A 16,017-nucleotide genomic window follows, 5' to 3' on the forward strand; every position below is an offset into this window, starting at 1 on the left:
ATTTTTAAATGACAACAGATTTGATAGTTAATTTTCCATTTCAATTGATCTCAATAATAAATTCAAATTACAATTAAGTTCAATAATTTATTTTAGAACAATCAGTCTCAATTAAACATTTAGATTTCAATTGATCTCAATGAATTTAAATTACAATTGAGTCAATTACAATAATTATTTTTAAATGACAATTGATTTAATAGTTAATGTTTCATTTCAATTGACCTCAATAATAAATGTAAATTACAATTGATCTCAATAACAAATTTAATTAAATTGATTTCAAAAATACATTGAAATTACAATCCAGTTCAATAATTTATTTTAGAACAATCAGTCTCAATGATCAATTTACATTTCAATTGATCTCAATAATGAATAGAGTCCAATAATTATTTTTAAATGACAACTGATTTAATAGTTAATTTTCCATTTCAATTGATCTCAATAATAAATTCAAATTACAATTAAGTTCAATAATTAATTTTATTACAGTCAATCTCAATAATAAATTGAAATTCCAATGTATCTCAATAATTTATTTGAAATCACAATTAATCTCTTTTAATTATTTAAAATTATAATTGATCTTAAAAATTCCTTTTAAATGACACGTTTTGAGACATGTTTCATCAACACCTCCATTGAGAAAATATTATTGATCATTTCCGCAGGTTATCGCCACGTTCCGCTTCTCAACAAGAACGGTGACGCCATCGCCGCGTCCGGGCTCTTCGTGCACGTCATGCTCTTGGACGCCGAGTCGTGAAAAAAAGGTGCAAGTGAACACGTTTGTCACTTGTGTTACCAAACAATGGCTGTTGCTATGCAAACAATACGGAAACCAAAATGAACAAACGAGGAGTTGTTGTGTGGGCTGGAAAGGAAGACGATGAAGAAATGATTTAATTTATGCTGACTTTTTAATAACTGTCGTTATTACGTCAACTGGCTATGAAAGCAAATATTAAATATTGGAAGAACAACACAAAGAACAACACAATTTTTTTTTCATAATATTCTGTCATTCATAATTATTCGTAATAACTTTATTTTGACGCACAATTTGACCGCCTCAAATAAAAACATGCCAACAAGTGCGTTTTGAGTGCTTATTTGATGAAATATTAGGTCACTAGACGAGTGGGAATGCTCCAATGCTGAAGTTGAACTGAAATACTGACAGAATGTAGTAAGAATAGTTTGAATTTCCAGGAAAATCGGAAATTGGTTTGGAACTTGGGAAAGTGTTAGTTGGACGAGTGGAATGTGTTGAAGGTGGAATGGTTTGAAAAATGTGGGGATTGCGGAAGTTTGAAAAACGTATAATTCAGTTTGAATGGGAAAATGTCCCTGAAAACTGGAAATCCGGGAATTTTTTTTTTTTAATTGTTGAAGGAGGGCATACATATTTGAACAGGCTGAATATTTTAAAGTAGGAACGGTTTGAATCCGATAAAAAAACGTGGGAGTTGTGGAACTTTGAAGAATGTCCCATTCTTTTCAATGGGAATTTCGGGAAAAGCGGGAATTTTTTTGGAAAATGTTTAAAAGACTTGAACGTTCTGAATAAGTTGAAATGGTTGGTGTTGGAATTTTTCAAATCGGTCGAGAAATGTTGACGTAGTAACATTTTTAATTGAGAAATGGTATTAAGGAATTCCAGGAATTTCGGGAAAACCGGGAATTTTTTGCAGTTAAAAAAAAACCTTTGTTTTTTTTGTCCTGATTAAGAGGAATGTTTGGACGGTTGAAGTGGGTTGAAAAATGTGGAAGGAGTCGTCGCCAGAAAAAAGGGTGGGAATAGGTCTTTGGAAAACCAGGAATTCTAGAAAATCCTGGAACTTTTTTGAATTTGGAATAACAATAGTTTGAATTTCCAGGATGAGTGGAATATGTTGAAGGTGGAATGGTTTGAACTGGTTGAAAAATGTGGAAATGGTGGAAGTTGGAAAAATGTCCCTGAAAACGGGAAATTCTTGGAAATCTGTGAAAAAAAATGTCATTGTTGAAGGAGAGCACACAATTTTGAACAGGCTGAATATTTTGGAGTTGGAACGGTTTGAATCCGATAAAAAAATGTGGGAGTTGTGGAACTTTTGAAAAATGTCCCATTGTTTTCAATGGGAATTTCGGGAAAAGCGGGAATTTTTTGGAAAATGTTTTATAGACTTGAACGTTCTGAATGAGTAGAAATGGTTGGTGTTGGAATTTTTCAATTCGGTCGAGAAATGTTGAAGTAGTAAAATTTTTAATTGAGATATGGTAATAAGGGATTTCGGGAAAACCAGTTCAAAAAACAACTTTGTTTTTCGATTAAGAGGAATGTTTTGACGGTGGAACGATTGAATGGTGAAAAGGTGGGAATTCCTGGAGTTTTTTTGAACTTGGAAAAACTATAGTTTGAATGTCCAGGATGAGTGGAATATGTTGAAGGTGGAATGGTTTGAATAGTTTGAAAAATGTGGAAATGGGGGACATTTGAAAAATGGCCAACTTATTTTGAATGGGAAAATGTCCCTGAAAACTGGGAAATCTGGGAATTTTTTTTAAATGGTTGAAGGAGACCACACCATTTTGAACAGGCTGAATATTTTTAAGTTGGAAGGGTTTGAATCGGATAAAAAAAAATGTGGAAATGGTGGACGTTTGAAAAATGGCCAATTCATTTTGAATGGGAAAATGTCCCTGAAAACTGGAAATCCGGGAATTTATTTTTTTTAATTGTTGAAGGAGAGCACACAATTTTGAACAGGCGGAAAATTTTGGAGTTGGAACGGTTTGAATCAGATTTTTAAAAATATGGGAGTTGTGGAACTTTGGAAAATGTCCCATTCTTTTCAATGGGAATTTCATGGAAATTTGGGAATTTCGGAAAAAGCGGGAATATTTTGGAAAATGTCTAAAAGACTTGAACGTTCTGAATGAGTCGAAATGGTTGGTGTTGGAATTTTTCAAATCGGTCGAGAAATGTTGAAGTAGTGACATTTTTAATTGAGAAATGGTACTAAGGAATTCCAGGAATTTCGGGAAACCCGGGAATTTTCCAGTTCAAAAAACAACTTTGTTTTTCGTCCTGATTAAGTGGAATGTTTTGACGGTGGAACAATGGAATATGTTGAAGGTGGAATGGTTTGAATAGCTTGAAATATGTGGAAATGGTGGACGTTTGAAAAATGGCCAATTCATTTTAAATGGGAAAATGTCCCTGAAAACTGGGAAATCTGGGAATTTTTTTCAATGGTTGAAAGAGACCACACAATTTTGAACAGGCTGAATATTTTGGAGTTGAAACGGTTTGAATCGGAAAAAAAAAATGTGGGAATTGTGGAACTTTGAAAAATGTCCCATTCTTTTCAATGGGAATTTTGGGAAAAGCTGGAATTTTTGGGAATGTTTGGTGTTGGAATTTTTCAATTCGGTCGAGAAATGTTGAAGTAGTAACATTTTTAATTGAGAAATGGTATTAAGGAATTCCAGGAATTGCGGGAAAACCGGGAATTTTTTGCAGTTAAAAAAAAACTTTGTTTTTTTTGTCCTGATTAAGAGGAATGTTTGGACGGTTGAAGTGGGTTGAAAAATGTGGAAGGAGTCGTCGCCAGAAAAAAGGGTGGAAATAGGGCTTTGGAAAACCAGGAATTCTAGAAAATCCTGGAACTTTTTTGAATTTGGAATAACAATAGTTTAAATTTCCAGGATGAGTGGAATATGTTGAAGGTGGACTGGTTTGAACCGGTTGAAAAATGTGGAAATGGTGGAAGTTTGAAAAATGTCCAAATCATTTTGAATGGGAAAAATGTCCCTGAAAACTGGAAATTCTTGGAAATCCGTGAAAAAAATTGTCATTGTTGAAGGAGAGCACACCATTTTGAACAGGCTGAATATTTTGGAGTTGGAACGGTTTGAATCCGATAAAAAAATGTGGGAGTTGTGGAGCTTTTGAAAAATGTCCCATTCTTTTCAATGGGAATTTCGGGAAAAGCGGGAATTTTTTGGAAAATGTTTTATAGACTTGAACGTTCTGAATGAGTAGAAATGGTTGGTGTTGGAATTTTTCAAATCGGTCGAGAAATGTTGAAGTAGTAACATTTTTAATTGAGAAATGGTATTAAGGAATTCCAGGAATTTCGGGAAAACCGGGAATTTTTTGCAGTTAAAAAAAAAACCTTTGTTTTTTTTGTCCTGATTAAGAGGAATGTTTGGACGGTTGAAGTGGGTTGAAAAATGTGGAAGGAGTAGTAGCCAGAAAAAAGGGTGGAAATAGGGCTTTGGGAAAACCAGGAATTCTGGAAAATCCTGGAATTTTTTTTTAACATGGAAAAAGAGTAGTTTAAATTTCCAGGATGAGTGGAATATGAAAAATGGCCAATTCATTTTAAACGAGAAAAAAATGTCCCGGAAAACCTGGAATTCAGGGAAATCTGGGAATTTTTGGAATTTGTCAAGGGAAAGCCTGCGATTCCTGAATAGGCTGAACAGTTTTAATCAGATGAAAAATGTGGGAGTTGTGGAACTTTGAAGAATGTCCCATTGATTTCAATGGGAATTTCCCAAAATTTGGGAATTTCGGGAAAAGGGGGAATTTTTTTGAAAATGATTTTTTCAAAAACTTGAATGGTCTGAATAAGTTGAAATGGTTGCTGTTGGAATTTTTCAAATCGGTCGAGAAATGTTGAAGTAGTAATATGTTGAATTGAGAAATGGTATTACGGAATTCCTGGAATTTTGGGGAAAACCGGGAATTTTTCCAAATGTGTTTTTTGTCCTGATTAAGAGGAACGTTTTGACGGTGGAACGATTCAAGTGGAAGGCGTAGTCGCCAGAAAAAAGGGTGGAAATAGGGCTTGGGAAAACCAGGAATTCTGGAAAATCCTGGAATTTTTTTGAACTTGGAAAAACAATAGTTGGAATTTCCAGGATGAGTGGAATATGTTGAAGGTGGTATGGTATGAACTGGTTGAAAAATGTGGAAATGGTGGAAGTTTGAAAAATGGCCGATTCATTTTGAATGGGGAAAATGACCCTGAAAACTGGAAATTCTTGGAAATCCGGGAATTTTTTTAAAATTGTTGAAGGAGAGCACACAATTTTGAACAGGCTGAACATTTTGGAGTTGGAACGGTTTGAATTGGATAAAAAAATGTGGGAGTTGTGGAACTTTGAAAAATGTCCCATTCTTTTCAATGGGAATTTCATGGAAATTTGGGAAGTTCGGGAAAATCTGGAATTTTTTGGAAAATGTTAAAACACTTGAACGTTCTGAATGACTTGAAATGGTTGGTGTTGGAATTTTTCAAATTAGTCGAGAAATGTTGAAGTAGTAACATTTTTAAGTGAGAAACTGTATTAAGGAATTCCTGGAAAACCGGGAATTTTTCCAGTTCAAAAAACAAATTCGTTTTTTGTCCTGATTAAGATGAATGTTTTTACGGTGTAACGGTTGAAGTGGGTTGAAAAATGCGGAAGGAGTAGTCGCCAGAAAAAAGGGTGGAAATAGGGATTGGGAAAACCAAGAATTCTGGAAAATCCTGGAATTTTTTTGAACATGGAAAAAGGGTCGTTTAAATTTCCAGGATGAGTGGAATATGGAATATGAAAAATGGCCAATTCATTTTAAACGAGAAAAAAATGTCCCGGAAAACCTGGAATTCAGGGAAATCTGGGAATTTTTGGAATTTGTCAAGGGAAAGCCTGCGATTCCTGAATAGGCTGAACAGTTTTAATCAGATGAAAAATGTGGGAGTTGTGGAACTTTGAAGAATCTCCCATTGATTTCAATGGGAATTTCCCAAAAATTGGGAATTTCGGGAAAAGGGGGAATTTTTTTGAAAATGTTTTTTTTTTTTAAACTTGAATGGTCTGAATAAGTTGAAATGGTTGCTGTTGGAATTTTTCAAATCGGTCGAGAAATGTTGAAGTAGTAATATGTTGAATTGAGAAATGGTATTACGGAATTCCTGGAATTTTGGGGAAAACCGGGAATTTTTCCAAATTTGTTTTTTGTCCTGATTAAGAGGAACGTTTTGACGGTGGAACGATTCAAGTGGAAGGAGTAGTCGCCAGAAAAAAGGGTGGAAATAGGGCTTGGGAAAACCAGGAATTCTGGAAAATCCTGGAAATTTTTTGAACTTGGAAAAACAATAGTTGGAATTTCCAGGATGAGTGGAATATGTTGAAGGTGGTATGGTATGAACTGGTTGAAAAATGTGGAAATGGTGGAAGTTTGAAAAATGGCCAATTCATTTTGAATGGGGAAAATGACCCTGAAAACTGGAAATTCTTGGAAATCCGGTAATTTTTTTAAATTGTTGAAGGAGAGCACACAATTTTGAACAGTCTGAACATTTTGGAGCAGGAACGGTTTGAATTGGATAAAAAAATGTGGGAGTTGTGGAACTTTGAAAAATGTCCCATTCTTTTCAATGGAAATTTCATGGAAATTTGGGAAGTTCGGGAAAATCTGAAATTTTTTGAAAAATGTTAAAACACTTGAACGTTCTGAATGACTTGAAATGGTTGGTGTTGGAATTTTTCAAATCGGTCGAGAAATGTTGAAGTAGTAAACATTTTAAGTGAGAAACTGTATTAAGGAATTCCTGGAAAACCGGGAATTTTTCAGTTCAAAAAACAAATTTGTTTTTTGTCCTGATTAAGAGGAATGTTTTGACGGTGTAACGGTTGAAGTGGGTTGAAAAATGCGGAAGGAGTAGTCGCCAGAAAAAAGGGTGGAAATAGGGATTGGGAAAACCAAGAATTCTGGAAAATCCTGGAATTTTTTTGAACATGGAAAAAGGGTCGTTTAAATTTCCAGGATGAGTGGAATATGGAATATGAAAAATGGCCAATTCATTTTAAACGAGGAAAAAAATGTCCCGGAAAACCTGGAATTCAGGGACATTTTTGGAATTTGTCAAGGGAAAGCCTGCGATTCCTGAATAGGCTGAACAGTTTTAATCAGATGAAAAATGTGGAAGTTGTGGAACTTTGAAGAATGTCCCATTGATTTCAATGGGAATTTCGGGAAAAGGGAGAATTTTTTTGAAAATGATTTTTTTTTTAAACTTGAATGGTCTGAATAAGTTGAAATGGTTGCTGTTGGAATTTTTCAAATCGGTCGAGAAATGTTGAAGTAGTAATATGTTGAATTGAGAAATGGTATTACGGAATTCCTGGAATTTTGGGGAAAACCGGGAATTTTTCCAAATTTGTTTTTTGTCCTGATTAAGAGGAACGTTTTGACGGTGGAACGATTCAAGTGGAAGGAGTAGTCGCCAGAAAAAAGGGTGGAAATAGGGCTTGGGAAAACCAGGAATTCTGGAAAATCCTGGAATTTTTTTGAACTTGGAAAAACAATAGTTGGAATTTCCAGGATGAGTGGAATATGTTGAAGGTGGTATGGTATGAACTGGTTGAAAAATGTGGAAATGGTGGAAGTTTGAAAAATGGCCGATTCATTTTGAATGGGGAAAATGACCCTGAAAACTGGAAATTCTTGGAAATCCGGTAATTTTTTTAAATTGTTGAAGGAGAGCACACAATTTTGAACAGTCTGAACATTTTGGAGTAGGAACGGTTTGAATTGGATAAAAAAATGTGGGAGTTGTGGAACTTTGAAAAATGTCCCATTCTTTTCAATGGAAATTTCATGGAAATTTGGAAAGTTCGGGAAAATCTGAAATTTTTTGAAAAATGTTAAAACACTTGAACGTTCTGAATGACTTGAAATGGTTGGTGTTGGAATTTTTCAAATCGGTCGAGAAATGTTGAAGTAGTAAACATTTTAAGTGAGAAACTGTATTAAGGAATTCCTGGAAAACTGGGAATTTTTCCAGTTCATAAAACAAATTCGTTTTTTGTCCTGATTAAGAGGAATGTTTTGACGGTGGAACGGTTGAAGTGGGTTGGAAAATGTGGAAGGAGTAGTCGCCAGAAAAAAGGGTGGAAATAGGGCTTTGGAAAACCAGGAATTCTGGAAAATCCTGGAATTTTTTTGAACATGGAAAAAGGGTAGTTTAAATTTCCAGGATGAGTGGAATATGGAATATGAAAAATGGCCAATTCATTTTAAACGAGAAAAAAATGTCCCGGAAAACCTGGAATTCGGGGAAATCTGGGAATTTTTGGAATTTGTCAAGGGAAAGCCTGCGATTCCTGAATAGGCTGAACAGTTTTAATCAGATGAAAAATGTGGGAGTTGTGGAACTTTGAAGAATGTCCCATTGATTTCAATGGGAATTTCCCAAAAATTGGGAATTTCGGGAAAAGGGGGAATTTTTTTGAAAATGATTTTTTTTTTAAACTTGAATGGTCTGAATAAGTTGAAATGGTTGCTGTTGGAATTTTTCAAATCGGTCGAGAAATGTTGAAGTAGTAATATGTTGAATTGAGAAATGGTATTACGGAATTCCTGGAATTTTGGGGAAAACCGGGAATTTTTCCAAATGTGTTTTTTGTCCTGATTAAGAGGAACGTTTTGACGGTGGAACGATTCAAGTGGAAGGCGTAGTCGCCAGAAAAAAGGGTGGAAATAGGGCTTGGGAAAACCAGGAATTCTGGAAAATCCTGGAATTTTTTTGAACTTGGAAAAACAATAGTTGGAATTTCCAGGATGAGTGGAATATGTTGAAGGTGGTATGGTATGAACTGGTTGAAAAATGTGGAAATGGTGGAAGTTTGAAAAATGGCCGATTCATTTTGAATGGGGAAAATGACCCTGAAAACTGGAAATTCTTGGAAATCCGGGAATTTTTTTAAAATTGTTGAAGGAGAGCACACAATTTTGAACAGGCTGAACATTTTGGAGTTGGAACGGTTTGAATTGGATAAAAAAATGTGGGAGTTGTGGAACTTTGAAAAATGTCCCATTCTTTTCAATGGGAATTTCATGGAAATTTGGGAAGTTCGGGAAAATCTGGAATTTTTTGGAAAATGTTAAAACACTTGAACGTTCTGAATGACTTGAAATGGTTGCTGTTGGAATTTTTCAAATCGGTCGAGAAATGTTGAAGTAGTAATATGTTGAATTGAGAAATGGTATTACGGAATTCCTGGAATTTTGGGGAAAACCGGGAATTTTTCCAAATTTGTTTTTTGTCCTGATTAAGAGGAACGTTTTGACGGTGGAACGATTCAAGTGGAAGGAGTAGTCGCCAGAAAAAAGGGTGGAAATAGGGCTTGGGAAAACCAGGAATTCTGGAAAATCCTGGAAATTTTTTGAACTTGGAAAAACAATAGTTGGAATTTCCAGGATGAGTGGAATATGTTGAAGGTGGTATGGTATGAACTGGTTGAAAAATGTGGAAATGGTGGAAGTTTGAAAAATGGCCAATTCATTTTGAATGGGGAAAATGACCCTGAAAACTGGAAATTCTTGGAAATCCGGTAATTTTTTTAAATTGTTGAAGGAGAGCACACAATTTTGAACAGTCTGAACATTTTGGAGCAGGAACGGTTTGAATTGGATAAAAAAATGTGGGAGTTGTGGAACTTTGAAAAATGTCCCATTCTTTTCAATGGAAATTTCATGGAAATTTGGGAAGTTCGGGAAAATCTGAAATTTTTTGAAAAATGTTAAAACACTTGAACGTTCTGAATGACTTGAAATGGTTGGTGTTGGAATTTTTCAAATCGGTCGAGAAATGTTGAAGTAGTAAACATTTTAAGTGAGAAACTGTATTAAGGAATTCCTGGAAAACCGGGAATTTTTCAGTTCAAAAAACAAATTTGTTTTTTGTCCTGATTAAGAGGAATGTTTTGACGGTGTAACGGTTGAAGTGGGTTGAAAAATGCGGAAGGAGTAGTCGCCAGAAAAAAGGGTGGAAATAGGGATTGGGAAAACCAAGAATTCTGGAAAATCCTGGAATTTTTTTGAACATGGAAAAAGGGTCGTTTAAATTTCCAGGATGAGTGGAATATGGAATATGAAAAATGGCCAATTCATTTTAAACGAGGAAAAAAATGTCCCGGAAAACCTGGAATTCAGGGACATTTTTGGAATTTGTCAAGGGAAAGCCTGCGATTCCTGAATAGGCTGAACAGTTTTAATCAGATGAAAAATGTGGAAGTTGTGGAACTTTGAAGAATGTCCCATTGATTTCAATGGGAATTTCGGGAAAAGGGAGAATTTTTTTGAAAATGATTTTTTTTTTAAACTTGAATGGTCTGAATAAGTTGAAATGGTTGCTGTTGGAATTTTTCAAATCGGTCGAGAAATGTTGAAGTAGTAATATGTTGAATTGAGAAATGGTATTACGGAATTCCTGGAATTTTGGGGAAAACCGGGAATTTTTCCAAATTTGTTTTTTGTCCTGATTAAGAGGAACGTTTTGACGGTGGAACGATTCAAGTGGAAGGAGTAGTCGCCAGAAAAAAGGGTGGAAATAGGGCTTGGGAAAACCAGGAATTCTGGAAAATCCTGGAATTTTTTTGAACTTGGAAAAACAATAGTTGGAATTTCCAGGATGAGTGGAATATGTTGAAGGTGGTATGGTATGAACTGGTTGAAAAATGTGGAAATGGTGGAAGTTTGAAAAATGGCCGATTCATTTTGAATGGGGAAAATGACCCTGAAAACTGGAAATTCTTGGAAATCCGGTAATTTTTTTAAATTGTTGAAGGAGAGCACACAATTTTGAACAGTCTGAACATTTTGGAGTAGGAACGGTTTGAATTGGATAAAAAAATGTGGGAGTTGTGGAACTTTGAAAAATGTCCCATTCTTTTCAATGGAAATTTCATGGAAATTTGGAAAGTTCGGGAAAATCTGAAATTTTTTGAAAAATGTTAAAACACTTGAACGTTCTGAATGACTTGAAATGGTTGGTGTTGGAATTTTTCAAATCGGTCGAGAAATGTTGAAGTAGTAAACATTTTAAGTGAGAAACTGTATTAAGGAATTCCTGGAAAACTGGGAATTTTTCCAGTTCATAAAACAAATTCGTTTTTTGTCCTGATTAAGAGGAATGTTTTGACGGTGGAACGGTTGAAGTGGGTTGGAAAATGTGGAAGGAGTAGTCGCCAGAAAAAAGGGTGGAAATAGGGCTTTGGAAAACCAGGAATTCTGGAAAATCCTGGAATTTTTTTGAACATGGAAAAAGGGTAGTTTAAATTTCCAGGATGAGTGGAATATGGAATATGAAAAATGGCCAATTCATTTTAAACGAGAAAAAAATGTCCCGGAAAACCTGGAATTCGGGGAAATCTGGGAATTTTTGGAATTTGTCAAGGGAAAGCCTGCGATTCCTGAATAGGCTGAACAGTTTTAATCAGATGAAAAATGTGGGAGTTGTGGAACTTTGAAGAATGTCCCATTGATTTCAATGGGAATTTCCCAAAAATTGGGAATTTCGGGAAAAGGGGGAATTTTTTTGAAAATGATTTTTTTTTTAAACTTGATTGGTCTGAATAAGTTGAAATGGTTGCTGTTGGAATTTTTCAAATCGGTCGAGAAATGTTGAAGTAGTAATATGTTGAATTGAGAAATGGTATTACGGAATTCCTGGAATTTGGGGGAAAACCGGGAATTTTTCCAAATTTGTTTTTTGTCCTGATTAAGAGGAACGTTTTGACGGTGGAACGATTCAAGTGGCTTGAAAAATGTGGAAGCAGTAGTCGCCAGAAAAAAGGGTGGAAATAGGGCTTTGGAAAACCAGGAATTCTGGAAAATCCTGGAATTTTTTTGAACATGGAAAAAGGGTAGTTTAAATTTCCAGGATGAGTGGAATATGGAATATGAAAAATGGCCAATTCATTTTAAACGAGAAAAAAATGTCCCGGAAAACCTGGAATTCGGGGAAATCTGGGAATTTTTGGAATTTGTCAAGGGAAAGCCTGCGATTCCTGAATAGGCTGAACAGTTTTAATCAGATGAAAAATGTGGGAGTTGTGGAACTTTGAAGAATGTCCCATTGATTTCAATGGGAATTTCGGGAAAAGGGGGAATTTTTTTTAAAATGAATTTCTTTTTTAAACTTGAATGGTCTGAATAAGTTGAAATGGTTGCTGTTGGAATTTTTCAAATCGGTCGAGAAATGTTGAAGTAGTAATATGTTGAAATGAGGAATGGTATTACGGAATTCCTGGAATTTTGGGGAAAACCGGGAATTTTTCCAAATTTGTTTTTTGTCCTGATTAAGAGGAACGTTTTGACGGTGGAACGATTCAAGTGGAAGGAGTAGTCGCCAGAAAAAAGGGTGGAAATAGGGCTTGGGAAAACCAGGAATTCTGGAAAATCCTGGAATTTTTTTGAACTTGGAAAAACAATAGTTGGAATTTCCAGGATGAGTGGAATATGTTGAAGGTGGTATGGTATGAACTGGTTGAAAAATGTGGAAATGGTGGAAGTTTGAAAAATGGCCGATTCATTTTGAATGGGGAAAATGACCCTGAAAACTGGAAATTCTTGGAAATCCGGTAATTTTTTTAAATTGTTGAAGGAGAGCACACAATTTTGAACAGTCTGAAAATTTTGGAGTAGGAACGGTTTGAATTGGATAAAAAAATGTGGGAGTTGTGGAACTTTGAAAAATGTCCCATTCTTTTCAATGGAAATTTCATGGAAATTTGGGAAGTTCGGGAAAATCTGAAATTTTTGGAAAAATGTTAAAACACTTGAACGTTATGAATGACTTGAAATGGTTGGTGTTGGAATTTTTCAAATCGGTCGAGAAATGTTGAAGTAGTAAACATTTTAAGTGAGAAACTGTATTAAGGAATTCCTGGAAAACCGGGAATTTTTCCAGTTCAAAAAACAAATTTATTTTTTGTCCTGATTAAGAGGAATGTTTTGACGGTGTAACGGTTGAAGTGGGTTGAAAAATGCGGAAGGAGTAGTCGCCAGAAAAAAGGGTGGAAATAGGGATTGGGAAAACCAAGAATTCTGGAAAATCCTGGAATTTTTTTGAACATGGAAAAAGGGTCGTTTAAATTTCCAGGATGAGTGGAATATGGAATATGAAAAATGGCCAATTCATTTTAAACGAGAAAAAAATGTCCCGGAAAACCTGGAATTTAGGGAAATCTGGGAATTTTTGGAATTTGTCAAGGGAAAGCCTGCGATTCCTGAATAGGCTGAACAGTTTTAATCAGATGAAAAATGTGGAAGTTGTGGAACTTTGAAGAATGTCCCATTGATTTCAATGGGAATTTCCCAAAAATTGGGAATTTCGGGAAAAGGGGGAATTTTTTTGAAAATGATTTTTTTTTTAAACTTGAATGGTCTGAATAAGTTGAAATGGTTGCTGTTGGAATTTTTCAAATCGGTCGAGAAATGTTGAAGTAGTAATATGTTGAATTGAGAAGTGGTATTACGGAATTCCTGGAATTTGGGGGAAAACCGGGAATTTTTCCAAATTTGTTTTTTGTCCTGATTAAGAGGAACGTTTTGACGGTGGAACGATTCAAGTGGCTTGAAAAATGTGGAAGCAGTAGTCGCCAGAAAAAAGGGTGGAAATAGGGCTTTGGAAAACCAGGAATTCTGGAAAATCCTGGAATTTTTTTGAACATGGAAAAAGGGTAGTTTAAATTTCCAGGATGAGTGGAATATGGAATATGAAAAATGGCCAATTCATTTTAAACGAGAAAAAAATGTCCCGGAAAACCTGGAATTCAGGGAAATCTGGGAATTTTTGGAATTTGTCAAGGGAAAGCCTGCGATTCCTGAATAGGCTGAACAGTTTTAATCAGATGAAAAATGTGGGAGTTGTGGAACTTTGAAGAATGTCCCATTGATTTCAATGGGAATTTCCCAAAAATTGGGAATTTCGGGAAAAGGGGGAATTTTTTTGAAAATGATTTTTAAAAAACCTTGAATGGTCTGAATAAGTTGAAATGGTTGCTGTTGGAATTTTTCAAATCGGTCGAGAAATGTTGAAGTAGTAATATGTTGAATTGAGAAATGGTATTACGGAATTCCTGGAATTTTGGGGAAAACCGGGAATTTTTCCAGTTCAAAAAACAAATTCGTTTTTTGTCCTGATTAAGAGGAATGTTTTGACGGTGTAACGATTCAAGTGGGTTGAAAAATGTGGAAGGAGTAGTCGCCAGAAAAAAGGGTGGAAATAGGGCTTTGGAAAACCAGGAATTCTGGAAAATCCTGGAATTTTTTTGAACATGGAAAAAGGGTAGTTTAAATTTCCAGGATGAGTGGAATATGGAATATGAAAAATGGCCAATTCATTTTAAACGAGAAAAAAATGTCCCGGAAAACCTGGAATTCGGGGAAATCTGGGAATTTTTGGAATTTGTCAAGGGAAAGCCTGCGATTCCTGAATAGGCTGAACAGTTTTAATCAGATGAAAAATGTGGGAGTTGTGGAACTTTGAAGAATGTCCCATTGATTTCAATGGGAATTTCCCAAAAATTGGGAATTTCGGGAAAAGGGGGAATTTTTTTGAAAATGATTTTTTTTAAAACTTGAATGGTCTGAATAAGTTGAAATGGTTGCTGTTGGAATTTTTCAAATCGGTCGAGAAATGTTGAAGTAGTAATATGTTGAATTGAGAAATGGTATTACGGAATTCCTGGAATTTTGGGGAAAACCTGGAATTTTTCCAGTTCAAAAAAAAAATTAGTTTTTTGTCCTGATTAAGAGGAACGTTTTGACGGTGGAACGATTCAAGTGGGTTGAAAAATGTGGACGGAGTAGTCGCCAGAAAAAAGGGTGGAAATAGGGCTTGGGAAAACCAGGAATTCTGGAAAATCCTGGAATTTTTTTGAACTTGGAAAAACAATAGTTGGAATTTCCAGGATGAGTGGAATATGTTGAAGGTGGTATGGTATGAACTGGTTGAAAAATGTGGAAATGGTGGAAGTTTGAAAAATGGCCGATTCATTTTGAATGGGGAAAAATGTCCAGGAAAAACCTTAAATTCTGGGAAATTTGGGAAATTTTCCCGGATAGGCTGAACAGTTTGAAGTTGGAAGGGTTTGAATCGGGGTGAAAAATCTGGAAGGTAGAGCGCGGCAAAATCTGGAGAAGAAGAAGAAAGAAAAGCATGTGTGGAGCGATCACACAATAAATAATTATGGTGAGGAGGAATCACAGCAAAGTCCTCAGAAAAGTCCCGCCTTCTTCTTCAGTTCCTTCTGGCGCCACGCGGCCAGACGCCGGAAGTCCAGTCGCTCGCTTCCGAGCAGCCGCTGGAAGTCTGCGTCCGACAGGTGGTCCTGAGGTCACAACACAGGAGACATGCATTATATGACAGGTGGTCCTGAGGTCACAACACAGGAGACATGCATTATATGACAGGTGGTCCTGAGGTCACAACACAGGAGACATGCATTATATGACAGGTGGTCCTGAGGTCACAACACAGGAGACATGCATTATATGACAGGTGGTCCTGAGGTCACAACACAGGAGACATGCATTATATGACAGGTGGTCCTGAGGTCACAACACAGGAGACATGCATTATATGACAGGTGGTCCTGAGGTCACAACACAGGAGACATGCATTATATGACAGGTGGTCCTGAGGTCACAACACAGGAGACATGCATTATATGACAGGTGGTCCTGAGGTCACAACACAGGAGACATGCATTATATGACAGGTGGTCCTGAGGTCACAACACAGGAGACATGCATTATATGACAGGTGGTCCTGAGGTCACAACACAGGAGACATGCATTATATGACAGGTGGTCCTGAGGTCACAACACAGGAGACACGCATTATATGACAGGTGGTCCTGAGGTCACAACACAGGAGACACGCATTATATGACAGGTGGTCCTGAGGTCACAACACAGGAGACACGCATTATATGACAGGTGGTCCTGAGGTCACAACACAGGAGACACGCATTATATGACAGGTGGTCCTGAGGTCACAACACAGGACACATGCATTATATGACAGGTGGTCCTGAGGTCACAACACAGGAGACATGCATTATATGACAGGTGGTCCTGAGGTCACAACACAGGAGACATGCATTATATGACAGGTGGTCCTGAGGTCACAACACAGGAGACACGTCACTCGCACGCCCCCTGGTGGGACGCCTGCGTCA

The 16,017-nt window shown here is 36.2% G+C and overlaps 2 protein-coding genes across 7 annotated transcripts in view; one reads left to right on the plus strand and one right to left on the minus strand.

Annotated features, from left to right (window-relative positions):
- plcd1a (phospholipase C, delta 1a) overlaps positions 1-1,097 on the plus strand; it is a 74,723-nt gene extending 73,626 nt beyond the window's left edge. For all 3 annotated transcript variants that reach the window (XM_062020665.1, XM_062020666.1, XM_062020667.1), the window contains one exon: positions 675-1,097. In XM_062020665.1, the coding sequence (XP_061876649.1) occupies positions 675-769 (95 nt within the window). In that variant the 3' untranslated portion in view covers positions 770-1,097. The remainder of the gene's footprint in view (positions 1-674) is intronic.
- The window catches only part of vill (villin-like), a 59,640-nt gene continuing 44,054 nt past the window's right edge, over positions 432-16,017 (minus strand). For 3 of the 4 annotated variants that reach the window (XM_062020663.1, XM_062020662.1, XM_062020660.1), the window contains one exon: positions 432-15,165. In XM_062020663.1, coding sequence (XP_061876647.1) covers positions 15,052-15,165 — 114 coding nt within the window. In that variant the 3' untranslated portion in view covers positions 432-15,051. The remainder of the gene's footprint in view (positions 15,166-16,017) is intronic. The other variant, XM_062020664.1, reaches the window with a different exon arrangement.

This window comes from Entelurus aequoreus, linkage group LG15 (genome assembly GCF_033978785.1).
Source record: "Entelurus aequoreus isolate RoL-2023_Sb linkage group LG15, RoL_Eaeq_v1.1, whole genome shotgun sequence".
Lineage (NCBI taxonomy): Eukaryota > Metazoa > Chordata > Actinopteri > Syngnathiformes > Syngnathidae > Entelurus > Entelurus aequoreus.